At 34.0% G+C, this 21402-nt stretch overlaps 1 protein-coding gene across 2 annotated transcripts in view; it reads right to left on the reverse strand.

Moving 5' to 3' along the window:
* SULF1 (sulfatase 1) overlaps positions 1-21402 on the reverse strand; it is a 205112-nt gene that overhangs the window by 65134 nt on the left and 118576 nt on the right. For both annotated transcript variants that reach the window (XM_051970069.1, XM_051970068.1), the window contains exons 5-7: positions 14305-14544; positions 6036-6187; positions 2939-3108 (exon numbers count right to left, since the gene is read on the reverse strand). In XM_051970069.1, the coding sequence (XP_051826029.1) occupies positions 2939-3108; positions 6036-6187; positions 14305-14544 (562 nt within the window). The remainder of the gene's footprint in view (positions 1-2938; positions 3109-6035; positions 6188-14304; positions 14545-21402) is intronic.

Here is a 21402-nt window from a genome sequence, read left to right on the forward strand (position 1 = left end):
TTTGAGCTCCATGAGATCGGGGACCATTTTTTGTCTTTCTTTTGTATTCCTAGCATTTAGCACAATGTCAGATGCCTTAATAAGTGGTTATATGCTTGCTGACTTTACAAATTTCCTCCACTAATATAGATCTGAATATCCTCACACCCAGGGCTTAGTAGATGGTTTTCATCATTTCCCCTTGGCTGAAAAAAAAAACAACTCATCTGGCAACTAATTTGCTTGTAATAACTTCCTCCTCATCTTCCCCCCTCTCCTCAAAGTGAGTTGGCCTGGTCATCAGGTAAAATCCTGTGCCATTTGTCAGTCTAGTGTGCACCTGAAGACTTTTCCAGTCAGACCTTATGATCTGCTGCTCATAACTTTTAAGAACTCAGTCATCTCCACACCATAATGAGACATTGGGGAGGACTTGGGAACATTGCTATTAGCAGGTTTATCTTTTTTTTTTTTTTTTTAGTGTTAACAAGATGAAAATCAATGTAATATTTGAGTTAATAGATCTTTTAGTAAAGATTATCCTCTAAGAACTGTATTAAATAGAGGTGTGTCCCATTTTAAGAAACCTGGATATGTAAAAATCCAAAATGAATGGGCAATTCCTCACATTCCAAAAGGATTGTTTGCTGTATAAAAGGCTTCTCCACAGGGTTTCTTTGACTAGAGAGCTCCTGTGGTGAAGGTAATGCATCACTCAATTAAAAGGAAAGAGTTATTTAAACACTTTCATAATGAAATTCCTAATGCATAATGTGACAAACAAGCAAATGATAAAGGAATGCAATGTCTTCAGATAAGCAAAGGAATCATAAAACACTAAAACTCACACACTTAATGCAGGTTACTCAAGCTAAAATATAATGTGAACAAAAATACACAAAAGGCAGTCCCTGAGAAAAGGCAGCGTTACTCTCTAAACTTTATTCCAAACAGTATAGCTGTGCCCTGCTTCTACCTCCCCTTTTAACTTAAAACATTAATGACTAAGTAATCATCTAATAATCATCAAAAGAACACAAAATAATAAAGAGATACAAAGACTGACAAACCAAAAGGCCAATAGAAATTACTGTTTTGTTTAAGATACTCCTATCTGGGGTATCAAATGGAAATCAGGGCACACATCCAAGAAAGAGCTTTTTCATTAGTCAATAGACTGTGGACTCTGAAGGCCAGAGTCATAGCAAGGTTTTTTTCCTCTTGGTTAAAGCTAATGGGAAATCTCAGAATCTGGGATTGATAAATTGGAAGTGGTCATACCCTCTGGCAATATGGGTCAGCAGAGGACTATGAGGTGAGAAACAATAATGATACTGTGGGAAAAAATAATGCTTCCCTACTCTTAACATCATTTGGGGACAAAAGCTCCTTATGCTCTGTACTAATTATAATTCTAAGGAATACAACATTCATCTCCCAAGTATCTCATATTGGTTACAAACTATGTGGGACATATCCCTAGTCTATATTCTCACCCCAAAGTATAAGGGCTGCCAGCAAAAAATTGGGACGAGATTAAAGATCATATGTTACTTACAACCACCAGAAAGAAAATTTGCCAGATAATATTAGCATAGAAATGTCTGTGCTTCCAAAAAAGCCACACCTTTTGATCAACTAGTCGGTAAAATTAGATTTGGATTAGACTCTTCACCTAAGGGCAGAAGAAAGATATTTGAGTAATACAACTCTGGTACATTTTACAACCACTCCCACCTCCTATAAAAAAGGGAGGCAACATGTTAAAAATGCAAGTATAGTATACAGGTGTGGGTTCATTTTCACTAGTTAAACAGGCAATCAATCAACAAGAATCTATTAATCAGAAACTATGGGGCAGGATCTATGGTATGCTAGGTTTACAAATAATGAAATGATCCTTACTCTCAGTTAATTGGCCAAGTATCTTAGCCTATTCCTCAACTGGAAGACAGAAACAGAACAAAGCAGTAAAGGCAGCTAGGTGATGCATTACATAGGGCAACAGGCTTGGAATTAGAAAGATCCTGATTCCGAACTCATCTTTACGAGTTCAAGTCTGACCTCAGACACCTACTAGTAGTGTGATCCTGAACAAGTCATTTAACCTTGTTTACCTCAGTTCCTTCATCTGAGGAGAATGAATGAAATGGCAAATCCTTCCAGTATCTTTGCCAGGAAAACTCCAAATGTGGTCATAAAGGGTCTGGCAAGACTGAAGTAATTGAACAACCATCATGAAATGGAAAGTACACTCGCTCTATATATAATTAAAGGACTCAACCTCTTAAGCTTACTACTATATGACCTTAAACAGATCATTTAGCAGTCCCTTCTTGTTATGATCTCATGATCCTTACACTACCTATCTCTCAGAATTGTTGTGAGGAAAGTATTTTGCAAATCTTAAAATTTTATGTGGGTGATGTTATTGTAATATCTTCTTATTTTAAAACCATGTTCCCTTTTCTAATATTGCCCCTCCCCCAAAAAACTTTAAGAGAAACAAATTCATGTTGAACAGCTTCAACCAAAATATTTACCTAAAACAAATTCACATTCACTTAATCATATCAAGTTAAAGTCTGCTATTGGGAAGAACATAGCTACCTCGATTTTGTTTCATATCTCTCAGAACAAGAATATAGAAATGAATTCTTAATAGCCCATGAAACATCTTAGGAACTTAGTGAGCTTTCTCATCCTTAACATGTAGCTAGCCTGGGATATTGGAACTAGTCATCAAAATTCCAGAGCTATATATGGCCCTTTAATTCTGCTCCCGGTTACTAGGGGTTATTTATTTAGCCTAGTTCATTCTTTCTCCCATGGTTAAACCCCACATTCCCACCACATTAACCTGCAGCACAGAAAGGAACTTGAAGAAGGTAGGGATTGGGAAGAGGTGAATAATTGAAAATGTCCCATTTTGTTGGAATCCAGATTTTATTTTACTTACATGTGCTGAGAAGCATTTGGATAGAGGTCTGAGAACTGTGGTGCTGAATCCTCAGGGCCATGGGGTGCAGCATGGCTGATAACCATCATTATGGGCCTATGGGGATACATTCTCTTAGACATTTTGAAGTAATTAATGCTCTCGTTAGTGATTAAGTCTGTGAAGTAGTCCTGAAACATACATTTGATACAAAACAAAAATTACAAAAGAGGTGACATCAAGCACATCACATTCTCCTCCTGACTTTCAGAAGAAATTCTGTTAATGAATTACAGTCTAAAATAAGAAACACAATTCAGCCTCCTGGGGAAGTAGTTGCTCTCCCATAACAAACACTTGCCATTTGGGTAAATTATGTGGAAAATTGCTAGATAAGGACATACATGTGTGAATGAGTATACACCCTTACTTATGTATGCTTATACAATATAAATAAAATAATTTTTATCCCCTATGGAGACATACAACTTAGATATCAGGAAAAAAAGGTTGTGTTTACTTAAGATAGTTATCAGAATTGGCAACACACATGTTTCTAGCTATGAAACACCGGATACATATTTCATTCTTAGGTTTCGTTGATGTAATAATTTGACAAGTAATTAATTGTTCCAAGTGCAGGAAACCACCCACATCCAGTCCTAATTTTCATTTACACAACCTCTCCCTAATCCCCCTCCTCCAAAGAAATAGCTTTCCTGCCTTTAAATTAATCTTACATCTCTGGGACTAACACAATAATCACTTTTCCAAAATGGCTGCCAAAATACAAGTGCCCAGGGAAAACACTGATTTTTTTCATCAATGGATTTATATTGAAACCTCTATATGAATTTGGATGTGGCTGATTCCTACTGATCCTGTCCTTTTAATTGCCCAGTTAAAGAAGGACAGATGCCAGGAACAGAGCTGCAACTTGTTAATAAAATGGCTCAACCCAGAGTCAGGGTGGCTAATGAAATGCTATAAGGAAGAAGGAAGAAATGAAATCAAAAAGAGAAAGAAGAAAAGATGGAAACTTAAATTAAACTACCTGCCTCCCCTAGGTCAACATGGCTGATCTGGAGGGCTCTAGTATCAGCTTCATTGAAAAAAAATACGGACAATGTTCACAATTTCAAATGCTTCCAGGCATGATTTATCACATGTTGTGGATTCAAAGTTCTAAACAGCTGCAAAAGCAGTGCCTAAAGGGGCAGCATGAGTTATATGTCAGCACTGGCACAGGCCAACCAGCTGCACCCTTCCTCGCTTTCTGCCATTCTTCTCTCAACATGGAACAATCTTATTTGACACAGTAGTCTTTGACATTTAATCTGCCTTAATAATGAGAAAGAGATGCTAATTTAATATTTTTTTGGAAAATGGTGATTACCTTGTACTCCTCAGAACAACAGGGAGGTAAAGGTTAATAACTTAAGCAGTGAACATGAAAAACACTCCCATAGATAATAAATACAAGAGTATAAATTAATGGACTTAGTTCCAGCCCTATTTGAGCCCTAATTGTGTCAGTAGTTAGATGTGCCACCTTGGGAAGGCACTTCCCTCTCTGTGGTCTCAGTTTCCTCAGGAATGTAAAATGAGGAGCTTGAACTATGTAATCTCTAAGGTTCTTTCCAGCTCTAAAATTCTATAAATCTATAAAAAGAAGTGAGCATTCAGTTCATATTGTTTTTGGAAGCTTAAAAAATTGTAAAAGATAAAATGTAACATAAATTTATCTACATTCAAATAGGTCAATTATATGGCAATTAGCATGAAATAAATCAAGTAGACCAGACCTTCCTATTCTAGTGCATTTTTATTTTCTCTAGAGAGTTATTCATTTGGGAAATTAAGCTTATTTTTGATATTTGGGAACACAATATGATAAATTGGAAAGGGTGGATTTGGTGAGAATATATGCACACAAATCTTTGCTCTGACTCTGAATGACTTTGGGCAAGTTCCTTAACCCTTTTGTGTTCATTTCTTAAAAGAGGAGTAGACCATATGACCTACCAGTTCTCTTCTAGCTCTAAATGGTAGATATGGCACATTTTTAACCAAAAAAACAAAACAAAACAAAACAAAACAAAACAAAACAAAACAAAACAAAACAAATAAGCCTAGTGAGGAAGAAAATGGTTATGACTCAGAGAGGAAAGAGGCTTTAATGACAAATATAGTTCAATCCAATTATAATTTTGCAGATCAGGTTCAAGTATTTTTCCCCTTGATCTTCATCTGTGACTTTTTCACTTTGCAATTGCAAAATTGCAGATCAACTTTTGTATTCAAATATCTAAATTTAAACATATTTATAGTCATTGGTGAGTCATAAAATATATCCTTTTCTGTCACCTTGGAAATCCCAGAATTGATTCCAAGTAGTGAACACTGTGAAATATTTGCAAAGCATAGGTCCTTCTGTACAATACAAGCCAATTATGGTGAAGAATGAATATAGGAAGGGCAGATTTCCAGTCTTTGATTGTTTTACACCTCTGTCTCCATTCTGTCACTAGCAAGCTATAAGACAATAGACAAGTTAGATAACCTCTCTGAGCCCCAATTTTCTTATCTTCGAAATGGGAATAATAATACTTCTATTATCTAGGATTTTAGTGCAGATCAAATGGGGTAATGAAGGTGATGAGTTTTGTTAAGCTTAAAAATGTTCTACATGTAAAGTGTTATTTTCTTTTATTAACCTCATTTTTAATTTATTAAATTTATTATTTATTAAATTAAATTTATTATTACTCCTTTTATTAACTGGAAAATTCAAACTTCATAGACAAAATTCTTTTATAATGAAAAAAAGTTCAAATAAGCTGCTTTTAAAAATGAATAAACAAGGAAAAATTAAATGTCAGTACTTTTCCATATACTTTTATCAAAAGTTTATTTCTCCTCATCATAAATACTTGGAAAATTAGTGTTCCTTGTAACATTTCCCTACCTATATTCCAAAATAATCTTAAAATCACTAATTTTTACTATAAGAAAAAATGCAATATAGGTGGGGCAAGCTCTTTGAAAATGCTTCTTCCCAATCCCCCCAACTTAAGAATGAGTTAATTGATGTTGTGTCAAAGGTTCTGGAAATTACCTTGGCATAATCAAATCCATGCTTCTCTTTGATGCCATTGCGACAAACAGTGTAATTATAGAAACGAGAATTCTTGATTAATCCAAGCCACTCTCGCCACCCAGGAGGGATGTAGCTCCCATTATATTCATTGAGGTATTTTCCAAAGAAAGCTGTAATGTAGGGAAGTTGGGAGTGGAATGTTAATTTTTCACATGGAATTACCAGTCACACAAAGGCAAACTAATATGAAATTATAATTTTATTAAGAAATGGCAAGAAATAATAGAATTTATGTTAACATGACAGAGCAAAATAATATTACAATTATAGAAGTTTATTACTTTGAAAAACTGAGTGCAACAGACATTTTGCTATTGGAAAATGAAAGAAGTACCCAATGCTAGGCATCATATCTGCATAATAAAGCTCACAACTCCCTAACTGAGCTCCTACTATTTTAATGCAGCAACAATTCTACTAGAACTAATTTAAGAGGTGCCACTTAAGTTGAAGAAATCTATAGCAATTACACTCAGAGAGAAACTTGGACTTTAGCGAACCACTTTATGACACAGACCTTAAAGTTTCACTCATTCTTTTCCTCTCTACTTCATCCATTCAACACATATTAAGCACTTACCATGCATGAGTTATGGTGGGATGAATAAAACATAGTGTCTTCCCTTAATTTTAGTGTCATAAGTTTGTGTATGAGGAGGAATATTAGACATGTAAATAAATACCTGTTCTATAAGACAAAAAATGGGGCCAGAAGGTATCTACAAAATGCTATTGGGGTTCAAAGGACGGATAAATGACACATAGTTTGGAGGAGGAGATCAGGAAAGGATTCATGAAAGAGGGGGCATTTGAGACTGAAATATGGATAGGATTTCTGACATGGGGAGGGCAGGAAATAGTATGAACAGTTATGAGTAAAGTGACAAGAAAGAAAGATAAACCAGGCTTATAAGAAAGTAAGATAAATTGGATAATGAAAGTATCATGGAGAGGACAGATTCTGAGTCAGGAAGAAATGAGTTCAAGTCCTGCCACTGGCACATAGTGTCCAGATAAACCTAGGAAAGTCATCTAAATTCTTAGCTTAGATGCTTGGTGCATCTAGCACTGAGACAGGTAGGTGGCACAGTGAATAGAATACCAGACCTAGAGTCAGGAAGACCTGAGTTCAAATGCAGCCTCAGATACTTACTAGTTGTGTGACAGTATTGAAATAAGCTACAGATTCTATGAAGTAGAGATGAGTGAGGAGTGTATGCTGGATATGCAGGACAGTCTATGCAAAAGCAAAGAGATAGAAGAGGAAACTGTATAGAAAGAATAGTAAATAGATGAGTTTGGCTGGAATATAGAGTGCATAAAGAGTAGTAATATGTCATAATTTGAGAAAGACTGGAACCAGATTGTAAAGGACTTCCAAAGTCATACAGAAGAATTGGTATTTTATCCTGGAAGCAGCTGGCTACTGGAGTTTCTTGAAAAGAGTTAGAGTTACAAGATTAGACTGACATTTTTGGAATATCAACTTGGCAGTTGTGTGGAAGATGATTTAGAGAGGAAAGATACTTGAATGAGGAAACTTATTATGGAATCACTACAATATTTTGGATAAAACATTATGAGGTCATGAATTTGAGTAGTTACTATGTTAGTAGAATGTTAAAATTCACAAGACTTGGAGACTGATTATATATGAGGGATGGATGAGAGGGAAAAAAGGCAAGGTAAATTCTGAGTTTTGAAGATAGGTGACTGGAAGGATGGTGATGCTCCCAACATAATTAAGTGAGGTACAAAAAGGAAAGAACTTTGAAGGAAAGATGGGTTCTTCCACAGACATATTGAGATTTGATTTGATGATGTGAAATTCAGTACTGAAATTCAGGAAAGAAATAGGAGCTTGATAAACATATATATATAACAGTAGTCTTCATGGAGATAATAGTAAAGCCAATGGTTCATAAAAGATACCCAAGAAACGTAGAAGATAAATGGGTCTAAGGCAGAGCCTTGGGATACAACCATGAATAAGAAATAGGTTTGTTGATGATCCTATAATGGGACATGTAGTCAGGTAGTAAGTAAAACAAATGAGAGAAATGTCTTGAAAATCCAGGAAGAGCAATATGTATGAATGAAAGAGGAAATCAAATGCTCCAGAATTGCCAAAAGGATGAAAGTGTTTGAAGGCAATTTGATTCACTCAAAAAGGTGCATACTGATGTCCTTTTAAGACTTGACAAATTGTGCCAGCTATCCTTCTTGGTCTGAATAAGTTTCAGCTGTGGACAGCTCCCAGCTTTTGCTAAGTCCTCTATTTGGAAAATACCTTTGCCTGAGAGGTGGAATATTTATTTGGCAGTCAACTCCACTTCATAGAATCCCAGTCTTGCAAGGCTTTTCCTTATGTCCTCAGTTAAGTCATTAACATGGTCTTCCTCAGGAAATTACTTTGTGTATCATTGTATTTACTTCTTTAAATTCATGCTGTATTCCCTGAATGGAATGTAATCTCCTGTTTCATTTTTAGCATTGTTAACAACAATGCCTAAAGCAGAATGGAGGCTTAATAAATATTTTTTAAATTAATACATTAATGTACTTAATAAATGTTTGCTAAATTGTTGGTTGAATTAGGCCAATTATTAGGTTGAATTGTGTTAATAGATAGTTGCTACAACTAAAAATTATAGACAGGATGTAATCTAGGATCTGTATGATGCAAGTAGTTTTCATAGTGATGAAATTATATTTCTTTGATAGTCAAACTGATTAATCTAAATTACCATAATCCATATTTTCATGTATTGTTTGTATCAAATCTTGACTCTAATTTTAAGATAAATGATGTCAAATGAAGGTAATGGAAAAGGATAAATAAAACACTTGATATATATGATGGTATCCTCCTATTAAGATATGTTCTTAAATTAGCTATCATTCAGGACTTAATTCCCAAATTGCTGAAGGTGATCTTTTATATAAAGACCAAAGCTCCTCTCTCCATTATCTTTCCCAGACCCAATAGATATGCTCTTTCCTTTCATAAGATGCTGCCCAAGATGTTTTTGTATTTCATACCAAATGCAGTTTAATTTTGAGATGCAGGCAGCAATTTTAGGCCAAGTACAGAAGCAGCTATCAAAGACCTATCCTGTTATATCATCTAAGCAACATTGCCACCACACTAAAAAGGGACTTTACAACAATTCTCTGAGGTGCTTTCTATTCTTCTTAATACAAATTCATTGAAACATATCTCTGGGGAAGACAGTTCATTCTCTTGAAATGATGATTTAACTATCTAACAGATCTTAATGCAAGGGGATTCTTTTACATTTAGCTGACATTTTCTTTTGGTTAATTCTATCCCATTACTTTAGCTGTATTATAAAATAATTCCTTTTTTTCCTTACTATTTTTCCTCATTTAGATACCTTAGCCTTTTTAGCCAATTCTACTTTAACATCCTTAATTACAAAAATCTTACTCTTTTTTTGCTCATCCCACATAAATTATTCTTTAAGCCACTTAGTGATCTTTGAACTTTACCTCTGAACTTGTAGCTTTTCTATTTCTATTCTATTTGCACTAATGAAACATTTTAAAATAATAAACAGGGTATTACGGATATAGTCTCACCAAACATTTATGGAGAGAGATTTTTAGTGCTATACATTGTTATACTGCACTAGAATATATTTAGAGTAAAATCATTTTAGCTTTTCTTGAAATAGGACACTGTGGACTAATTTGTAATAACCACTTGGAATTTTTTTTTTGACATTACAGTTTCCTTGGCTGATCTCTTAAATCTGGGTTTCCACTTATTTTTCTGCAGATATATTGAGTGTGTAAAATTTCCCTGAAGATGAATTTCATTTTCATATCTATACAGCCAACCTTTTTAGGTATGTTTTAGAAATGGTCTAGTTGGTATTGGAAATTCACCCTAATTTATTTTCTGAAAATTTCCTTAATACATTACTTTTCACTCTTCTATATCCTTGTTTCTTCTGGTATGCTATTACATGATTCCCTTTAAAAAGCAAATGCAAGATAATGGGTGGGGTGTTACAAATGCAGAGGAGAGATGATTTAAGTATTATGGTATTAGAATAATTTCTTATGAACTAGATGTGAGACTTTAGTTAAATCACTTGATTTCAATGAATCTCTGGTTTTTATAAGCTAAGTAATGTATTTGGAATAGATTGGTTCTAAGATGCCTTTAGATCTTTAATTCTACTTATTTCTGCTAAGGACAAGGCCAGGATAGGAAGTGAGATATCTTGATTTCCCTTACAGCAAGATAAAATTCTCTTGTACAAAAGTACTCCAAACTATTTTCTCATAAAGTTAGACCCATTAATGTTTTTTTTCTCCCTTTCACTGAAAAATCTAAGCCCTTAAAATTTTTTGTTAAACAAGAACAATTTGCAAACATTCCTGGTATTATTAAACCAACCACAGATCTTGACTCAATAATATCATCTTATACAGTGACAGATAGATTATTGTATTAATTCAATTGATTTTCTCAAATTCCTCTGTCTTTTCCCAAAGGATCCAATTTAATAATTTGTCACTTAGTCTTTGTTCTCATTCAATTTTAATCTTTCCTTATGCCTTCTTGTATATATTATGATTCTCTTCATTTGGGCAACATACTTAATTTTAACTACATTTTGCCAAATAATACATTCTTTTTAAAAATAAATCTCTCCAACAATGACTTTTTCTTATCTCAGGTTTCTCAGAAATAAATAACTGTCCTGGTTCAATACATGGCCATTAAGTCTTTTAATTTCCTAAGATGCTCATCATTCAGATTGATTGATTTGTATATTTTCAAGTGGGTTTCTGATGGATAAATATTATTCTTTCAAATAATTCATTATTTTCTAATATTCTGGAATGGTTTAACATTTTTTTCAGTGAAAATGGATTTTGACAAAGTATATCTAAATTGTTGCCATTTTAGGGTTTTTACATTTTAATTCCACTCTTATTTATTAATAAATAAGACTTTTTCACTTATCTCATTTAAGCAAAGTACTTTAAAGTAGGACCAAATGCATGACTCTCTAAAAGATGCTATGAGAAGGAGCAGGTTTTCTTGAATCTATCTTACTCCAAATCTGTGTATTTGGGCAAAAGCACTGAATTCTTCTAATTGTCATTTAACAAAATCCAGTCGTTCAAACTATTCTTTGTTTCAGTCCTAGTTTATTTGCTAGATTTTTATTTTTCAAACAGCACCTACTATGTTCAAGGCAACAGAATTACAAAGATGAAAAATGGCACAATCTCTGATCTCAAGGGGATTGCAGTCTACCAGGACATGGATATGTGTATAAGTAAGTATAATACAGCTTAGAATGTTTTAGGAGCCTCCTATCATCCCTAAAATCAGATATAAATAATAAAAAAAACCAATGGCTTATTTAAAGCTCTTAACAATCTGACTTATTTCTATTTTTCTAATATCTTTACATATTACTCCTCTTTCTACCCTCAATAATTTAGACATCCTAACTTGCTTGTTAATCCTCATCCAGAGTCTTCATATTCTGTGCTTTAATATTGGCTGCCCCTTCTGTCTGGAATACTCCTTTTGAATCCTTTAGAAAATTCCCAACTTCCTTCAAAACTTATGTCAATATCTTCTAACAGTAACATTCATATGGTCCTTTAAGGTTCACAAAGTACTTTACATAACCTGCCATGTTTCATCCTCACAATAACCCTGTGAGATAGGAGCTATCATTACCACAATTCTACAGATGAGACAGCTGAAGTTAAAAGAGATTAGATGACTTGCTCGAGAATACCCAACTGTCTGAGGCAGAATTCCAACTCAAGTCTTCTTTAGTACAGATCCAGTGTTATATCCACTCTGCCACTCTGTCCAAATGACCAAACTGCATCTATGAGATGCACATTCCCTATAGCTATTAGTGCCTTCCCTCTCCAAACCAAATTGTATTTATTGTGTAAATATTCTATATTTGTGTGATCTCTTCTGTTAGACTGTGAGCTCCCTAAGGGCAATGACAGTTTTACTTTTCTCTTTTCATTTCTATTGCTTGACATATACCTAAGCACACAACTTAAAGAATACTATTGATTGATTAGTTGATTGTAGGAAAAGTGAGAGACTAACAAAGCACTCTAGCAAAATTTGAGAAGAATTCACTTTCAATTAAGAGAAATTAGGAATGTTTTCATATAATACATTTCCCTTTTAAAACTCTTTCCCTCTTCATTGTCATCTTTTGGCTTCTCTGGATTTCTTTAAATCTTAGCTTCTGCAAAAGATCTTTCCCTGTCTCTATAATTTTAATATCTTTTCCTTAAAGATTATCTTTAATTTATCTTGTACATAATTTGTAGATAGTTGTTTGCATGTTTTCTCCTTGCTTAGGTATACATGTTCCTGAGAACAGGAATAGTTTTTGCCTTTATTTGTAATGTCAGCACTTAGCATAATGCCTACAATACAGTAGATGCTTAATAAATGCTTTTTGACTTGACTTAACAAACTATAAATGTAATGCAACTTTAAAAGAAAAAAAGGAAAACTTGCTAAGATGGTACCCAAATTAAACTTTGAACGTTTAAAAAAGTGGAAATCATGGGCATGTGTTCTAGACAAGGGGAGAGGCCTTACAATTTGCCCTCAATGAATTCTCAAAGCTTCTAAAAAGAGAGTCCTATTTTATTTAATCTTCAAGTCAAAAGGCCCAAGTAGCAGGCCAAAATTTATCACTAAGATATAAGATATGTAAGGGAAGAGTCTATATACGTCAAAGGCAATGTCTGTTTCTGCATGTCTGAAAAGTGGTTATGGGCATGCAACTAAAGGAAAAAAGCTGGCATAAAGTAACCTTTCAAAAGGACTAGCCAACATATGAAATGTGATTGTACATATCCTTTCCAGCTACACTTCTGAATTTCCCCTATTCTACTCCTACTACAATTAGAATACTCTCAACTCCACTCTTTCCTACCCCAACTATTCTCTTATACATGTCATCTACCAGCTTATGTCCCTATTTGTTCATTCCTTGAACCTTCTTATTCTAGGATTTTCATGTGAGTTGAGGTGCAGATTTTCCCTAGTGGATCTCAACTTTCAAACCAGAAACTAGTTCATTTATCTTGGTGGAATATATCCTGTCTTAGCAAAGGTTATTTCACAAATATCTCTGGTTCTGATTTCTATGGTAGCCATTGGAGGGTGGGAATTCAAATTATAGACAATGATTCTAGGTTTCCTGGGAAGAGGTCAGAATTGTAAGGTTCTTATCTAGGGACTCTGTGCTACCAAAGGCCATATTACAAGCTTGTTATACATTTAAAAGGACAACTTTAACTATATGCTTTCCATCAAGAGATATAAAATTTGGTGCCTCGAGGCAGTGCTAAGTTGTTAAGGATCTGATTTTGACTGTGTCATTGAATAGGTCACCCATTTTGAAAGTTTCCTCTTCAGCTATAAAATGTGAAAAGAAAGCTTGCTATCTACTAATTCCTCAGGGATGTTTGATGGATTTGCAAATTGCATTTAAGTCCTTAGATAAAAGGTGTCATAAATTTAAAATTACTAATATGACTAAACACACTTAGGATAAGACCCTAGGGATAACCTTCTCTTCTGTCCTGTTATGGAAATCATAATCACTTTATTAATGTTCTTGGGATTCATTTCCATTGTGAACATATATCTAACAATAACTGTCAATGACAACTCTAAGCATCATTATAATCAACATCATTGCCCATAAATATAACATATTAAATGCTGACAGATTATATGGTCCAGAATCTCATGGGGAAAGATCCATAAAAGATACCTTTCTAGGATATTCTTTTATACTAATATACAATTAAGAGGGAAGGTGTTATAAGAAGAAAGAGGATTATTTTACAATTGTTTTGGGATACATTCTTAAATTCAATTCAAAGCAATTCCACAATATTTAATTTATGACCCATATGTACTCTTTACTAGTTTTATTATACTAGTTTATAGAAATAGAAAGAAAAATTTAAATGGTTCCATTCCTCAAGAAGCTTACACTAGGGGGTAGGGAAATACCACACATAAATGTGTGGGTAAATAGAAATTACAGACAAAATAATGACATTTTAGGAGATAGAGAGAATTAACAACTAAAGGGATCAGGAAAACAGAAAATAGCTCATGAAAAATTAAACAATTTCCATTATTCACTAAGTTTCAAAGGCCACTGTCACTCACCTGTTCTGTATCCGGTGTTGTTGAGGTACACAGCAAATGTGCGTGGTTCGTGCATTGCCTGCCAGGAAGGGGAGGAACAGTTTTCATTGTTGGTGTACACATTGTGGTTGTGGACATACTTCCCAGTGAGCATAGAGGACCGAGAGGGGCAACACATAGGGGTGGTGACAAAGGCATTAATAAAAGTGGCTCCTCCACGCTCCATGATTTTTCTTGTTTTATTCATCACTTGCAAGGATCCTAAAAGATACAAAAGAATCCAGGGTTGGTGGACACAGACAACCAGACACCTTAAAACCCATTTGTGGGTTAATGATTCTTTCTCCGGATTCATTAATTCTTTCCCTGGTTTGAATGAGCCTATAATTTGATCAGCCCTCATTTCTAGCACAAAATTAAACATTTCATATCCTGTCATCTGAGATATTTTGCAGAGTAATAAGCACATTTCAGCCTTTCTCCTACTTAGTCACAAAGGAAAAATGCAGCCTAATCTGATAATTAAAGCTAGAATTTTTGATATGGAGCAGATTCAAAAGCTAGCAGTCCTTTGAAGATTACCTTCCAACAATAGACTAGCCAAGCACCAAAGAACCCCTCTCCAAAACATTAGCAAAATGTTATTGTTCTCAGGATTATTAATCATAGGCCATATTAGCTTTTTGAGAAAATCAAAATGTTTTCTTTAATTAAAAATGAATCCTTTAACAAAAATCAACTCCACTATAATAACAAAATTATTTTTTAATCAAACTGGAGCTCTCCTCCAAGTTATGTAGCGGGGAAACTCCACTAATTTAAGTTTTAACAAATCCAGATGTGGTTCCTAGTGTGAAATAAAATGATTCTGCAATATGCATAGCATCCCAACTGGAGAATTAAGAAACAATTTTTTAATGTACATTTATATGTATTGGTTGTGGGGAGAAGCAGTAAAGGAGAAAAGCATGGATCTGTATCTTTACTATTATGCCCCTTCAAACACTTTACATAACCCTCAGCCAAAGACTGCAGAAAAGCCCAGAACAGAATTCAATAGTCTTTTCAGAACTTGTCAAGAAATGACATGGAGAACTGATGCCAAGGGGGTGGAATTTGAATCTCAAAACCTCAGATTTCCAACAGATTTCCCTCCTCTCTATAATGGGAGAAGAAGCTATGGAACTGTTTTTACAGTTAGAAATTTTTTAGCTAAACCAATGCCAACTCAAGAAATATGAAGGACTACCTACTGAAAAATCAGAAGCCAAAAGAATTAATGTCACCTAACTCTACCTATCCATCTATCTATCTATCTATCTATCTGATTATCTATCTACACACACACACACACACACACACACACACACACACAAATATCTATTTTCCCGGTAAAAACTTTTTTTTTTTCCTGAGGCAATTAGGGTTAAGTGATTTGCCCAGAGTCACACAGCTAGTTAAATAAATACTGTTAAGTGTTTGAAGACAGATTTGAACTCAGGTTCTCCTGGCTACAGGTCTGGTGCTCTATCCATCTAGCTCCCCCTTCCCCAATGTAAAAGCCTTTTCTCTCTTATGTAACACATAACATCAGGAGACAAACTTTATCACTGAGATAGCTAATGGCCTGAGAAGCAATAAAACCCTTTCTTTGTTCAAGAAAATGTTAGCTGCTTTTTCTACTTTGACCTACACACAAAATGGAACCAATTTTGGAATCAATGAATAATAGCATCTAAATAGCATTCACTTTGGGCTAAAGACTAAACAGATGTTATTTGACAGGAAAGTATGTGTATATAAGTGTGCAGATGAAGTGTGGTATTTAGAAAAGAAATGGGCCAACCAGCCCTTTGTGCAAGGACCTTCTGTAGTGGAGAGCCATATAGATTTCTTCTTAATACTATGATATTCAAAAAAATTTCCTCAGTGATTTGAATGGAGGCATAGATGGTATGCTTGTCAAATTCGCAAATAACAGAAACCCAAAAGGGCTAGCTAATTTGTTGGAAGACAGAATCAGTATTCAAAAGGATGTAAATAGTCTAGAATGATGAGCTGAATCTAATAAACTGAAATTTAATGGGTAAAATTGAAGTTTATACTCCTAAATTCAGAATATTTACTACATGATTTACATGATTTGGGAATTATAACTAGATTCTGTTCACTTGGGAAAAAAAAAACAACTTGATTCTTTAGTGGACTTCAAAATTACAGTGAGTCAACAAGGTAACACATCAGCCAAATAAAACAAGCTGAATTAAGAAAACCATAGTGTGCTATCATCACATTTTAATTCTATTGTACTCTGCTCTCACTGAACATGCTGGCTTTAATTCTGGGTACCATTTTGGGGAAAGATATTGGCAAACTGGTAAGAATACAGAGAAAGTCACTTGCATATTAAGGAGATCGTGAAAAACAAGAATCATTTGAATGAATTTGGCATGTTTGGCTAATAAAAGAAAAGAGATGGGTAGAACATGAAAGTATTATTAAAAGGGAGAAATGATGGATGATAACATTTATATTGTATTTATGGGATTTAAGGATTTACAAAAATATTAAATATATATTTACCTGACCCCTACTATATCCCTATAAAATAAATAGTATTATTTCCATTATGGATGCATAAACTAAGATTCACAGAAATTAAAATGCACACATCTAACAAATGTCAGAGAAGAGATTTAAATTAGGTCTCTTGATTCTGAGTTCAGCACTTTTTCCATTACACCAAATTACCTTTTTTGCTTGGCCTCAGTCCAGAAAGTAAAGCTAGAGGCAACTTATAAAAAAAGCAGAGATTCAGATTTATGTTTGATATGTAGAAAAATATCCAGACAATTGTGCAGAGATGAACATGATGTCTCAAGGGGCATGGAATTCTTTGTCACTCTAGCTCATTAAGCAAGAACTGAATGAATGTTTGCTAAGGAGATTCAGTTAATTGTATGGATAAGACAGGTGACTTCTGTTGTCCTTTCCAACCTTAAGATCCTGTGACACATGATTCTTTCTGTCAATTCCAAACATTCATATATTTCTCATGATTGTGATATGTCTTTCATATATCCACTTATTCAAGTCCTTCTTTCCTTCAACTTTTGGTTCATTTGCCCCCTCCTCCACGAAACCCTTTCTCATGCTTCTAGCTGATTTTCCCTGCTGAAATTTTTCATAGACAATTTGATATTTCTTCGTCCATTCCACATTCAACCTTATAAAACACTTAATAAGGTTTTTTAATAATATTATATCTCCCAGTAGACTATAAGGTCCTTGAGGGCAAAAATAATATAAATTTTAGGAATGGCAAAGAGTGTACTGTATAGAATGTCAGAATTAGAATAAAAAAATCATAGATTTGAAGCTCATGTCTGAAATTAACTCCTTATCTGTCCATAGAAATGTTCTTTAATCTCACAAAATCTTAGTTTATTTATTTGTAAAATTAACATAAATAACAACTGTAGTATCTATAATACTAGATTTTCATGTGAAGTTCAAATAAGGTAATACAGTAAAAAGTGCTATAAACTTTTAAATGCTTTGAAAATATTGGGTTTAATTTTTTTTTTCATTTTTATATCTCCAGTGAGAGAGGCAACCTGTCATAATGGACTTAGCCAATCTCAGAGACTTAGGTTCAAGTCCCATCACTGAGAGCTATATGATCTTAGGAAAGTCACTCAAGTTCTTATTTATCTAAGATGATAGGTTGCAGAGATCTGTATCGATCTAATAACTGTTCTGCAATGCAGAATCTTAGAAAGTTCTCTATAGTACTTAGAAATTAAGTCACCTGGTCCAGGATCACATAGAAAAGATACATTAGCAACAGAGTCTTTCTTCATTATTCTGTTAATGTACTGTTAATTACATGTTAATGTAATGATGTCAGCCATGTCTGATTGATCATGTCCTCATTTGGAGTTTTCTTGGCAAAGATACTGGAGTGGTTTGCTGCTTCTTTCTTCATGTGAGATAAACTGGATTAAATGACTTTCCCAGGTCATAAAAGTAATAAGTATGTGAGGCTAGATTTGAACTCAGGAAGTTGAGTCTTCCTGACTCTCAGCCTGGCATGCTATTCACTAAGCCACCTAGCTGCCCTGTATTACATAGAATAACAAATGACATTTGCTTTGCCTATCACCACCATTCTTTCTACTCTGATTCTTCTACTTTCTTCATTTATTATGTTTTCTTTTAGTAATCTATATGTAGAGAAAGGTTGAAGTTAACACTTCATTTATCTAGTAGTCATTTATTCTGGCAACTACAACCATTTGAGACACAAGCTAAGACAAGAAAAATGAATTCTAGTCAGTCAAAAGAGAAGTTGCAAAATTCATTTCCTTAAGTTATGTCCCTTACTCACAATGAAAACCTAAAGCCTTCACTTGAGTCTGTTTCTCAAAAAGGCATTTCTCAAAAAGAAGCTGAAACTCAGAGGAAATGGCAATTATCTTAATGACATTTGGTGGAAAACAGAAATACCCTTCTGAAGATGAAAGATGGCTATGCTTTTGGGCCTTTGTGTCCTTTGCATTGAATGATATCTGAGATCTTCATCACTCTGAATACTAACCGTGGTTATCTTTAAGGAAATGTAAGAGGAGAAAGTGGCATTTTAACTAAAGATTGCTTTGGCTTGTAATATATAAAATTATCTTTATCAGTATGAGCATTCCTTCTAGTGACCCATCCATGACTGCTCCTCCTGTTTGATTGATTTTAATATTATCCCTTAAGTATGCCATATAGTGCCCTATCGAAGTTCTGGTGTCTTTACTCATCTTGTCTTGATTAGCTATTAAGGATACCAATAAAAGATATGACCTACTGATTGGCTATCCTTGGCTCTTACCATATAACTATGTGATCTTTTTCAATTATACATTTTCAGGGGGCAGCTAGTTGGTGTAGTGGATAGAGCACCAGCCTTGAAGTCATGAGTTCGAATCTGACCTCAGACACTTAACACTTCCTAACTGGGTGACCCTGGGCAAGTCACTAAACCCCAAATGCCTCAGCAAAAAAAAAAAAAATGAAAAAATAATAAAAATAAATCAATTACACATTTTTTATGATGTCCTTCACACCATTTCTATTTAATTACTTGTTGCATTAATTAAATTAATTGATGATTTTTCTTGTGATGTTACTCACATTGACTCTATTATTGTCCTTTGGATGAGCCTCAAAGTTGGTTCTAAACATATTTTATGACTTACAGTCATTGGATGAATGTAATGCTAATGATAACTGATGATAATAATAGATAACATTTATGTAGTCCCTATGATGTGCCAGGCACTGTGGCAAGTTCTTTATAAATATTTCATACAACTATGGGAGATATTGGTATTTTTCTTTTTTTACCTTGAAGAAACTAAAACAGGCAAGTGATTAAGTGACTTGCTCAGAGTCACCCAGCTAGTAAATATATGAGCCTATATTGGAATTCAGGTTTTCCTGATTCCAGGATCAGCATTATATCAATGGTATTAAATCAACACTTTTTTTTTGTGTTTGGGGATATCAAAAAGAACTTTGCAATTCCCCTAAGGCAATCTAGCCTGTTCATTTCTTACTGTTTAATTCTTGGTCCAACTATTGTCCATTTGCTCTATTTTTATAAGATATGGATGGACAAGATCTATAGTCTATCTAAATGCATATCACAATCTGCCAGATTCACCCTTCTCTGCATGAAAATTCAATTAGCCCAAATCTCTTGAGTAAATATAGATCTTTTTTAGCAGACTGCAATTTTCTGGAGATCAATGCAATCACTAAAATGTCATCTAGATATAGGAGCATTTAGACACCCTCACTAATGGGAATTATTCTTCAGGTCTACACTGGATTTCCTCTACAAAAGAGGCGAACACTCTTGGTAAGCACTTTCTCTCTCTTTTTAAAGCCTCACTTGCTATGAGTGGTCAGAGGAGCACTTTCTCTCTCTTTTTAAAGCCTCACTTGCTATGAGTGGTCAGAGGATCATTGAACAAGATTTTCTCTACTGATATATCTTTCAAGTTATCAATTTATCAATTTTATATCAAATATCAATTTAATACAATTCTGATATACACATGAAAGTCAGCTGGTTGGAGAAAAATCTTTCAAGTTCTATATTTGTTTTTACCAAATTAACCATAACTGTTAATAAGTAACAACAACAACAACAACAAAATGAAGACCATGAGGGTTTTGTCTTTTTATACCTTTTGGACAATAAAGGTATTTTCTGTGTAGAATATAATTTCTGAAATTTTCCCTCTCTAATACTTACATCAAGTATACCCTTGATGCTCAGAATAAAGATTATTCTCATAGAAATTAAATTTTTATATGGTACGGAAATTAGGCATATGAGTTGATAATTATTAATGTTGCCTTGATCATCCTTTCCCCACATCTCTGATGTCTTCCCTTTCTTTAGATACATTGAGGATCAATCTATCAAAGCCTTCAAAATGGTGTCATATACAGCATGGACCTGTTCTAAGAAAGCTTCATCTGGTCCAAATGCTTTTCTTATCTTTGTTTTTTGATTTGCGTTTTTTTTTTTTTTTTTTTTTTTTTTGTTTGTTTGTTTGTTTGTTTTTTTTTTTTGGTGCCACTTTTACTTCCTGTAGAACTTTATCTTTTAAATGATGTTGCAGTCAAATGTGGGAGATCTGCTATTCCTTAAATCTCTATATAATTTATCACTCTCTTCATCATTTTGTTTTACAGATGAAGAAACTGAGGCTTAGAAAGTTAAATGAAATACCCAAATAAGTACAGTATTAGAATAAGGGTGTCAGGTAGCCTGATACCAAGTACTGATTTCTTTTTACTACAGTGTACTGTCTTTGTGTTGAATTGACTATGACATATTAACTTAAAATATTTCAGAAAGTTCAGCTTATATATCCTAAATACCATGCTGGGAATATGGATTTTGAAAAGGCAGTTTTGGAAAGAATATTTTCCTAAGAAATTGAAAGCTAGTTTCTACCAAGTCATTTTATCCTAAGTCAAGAAAAAATATACACAGAAATTTTGGAAGATATATTGGCATCATTACTATGAACTGACACATTCTCTAGATATCAG

The sequence above is a fragment of the Antechinus flavipes genome, chromosome 1 (genome assembly GCF_016432865.1).
Source record: "Antechinus flavipes isolate AdamAnt ecotype Samford, QLD, Australia chromosome 1, AdamAnt_v2, whole genome shotgun sequence".
In the NCBI taxonomy this organism is placed as follows: Eukaryota; Metazoa; Chordata; class Mammalia; order Dasyuromorphia; family Dasyuridae; genus Antechinus; species Antechinus flavipes.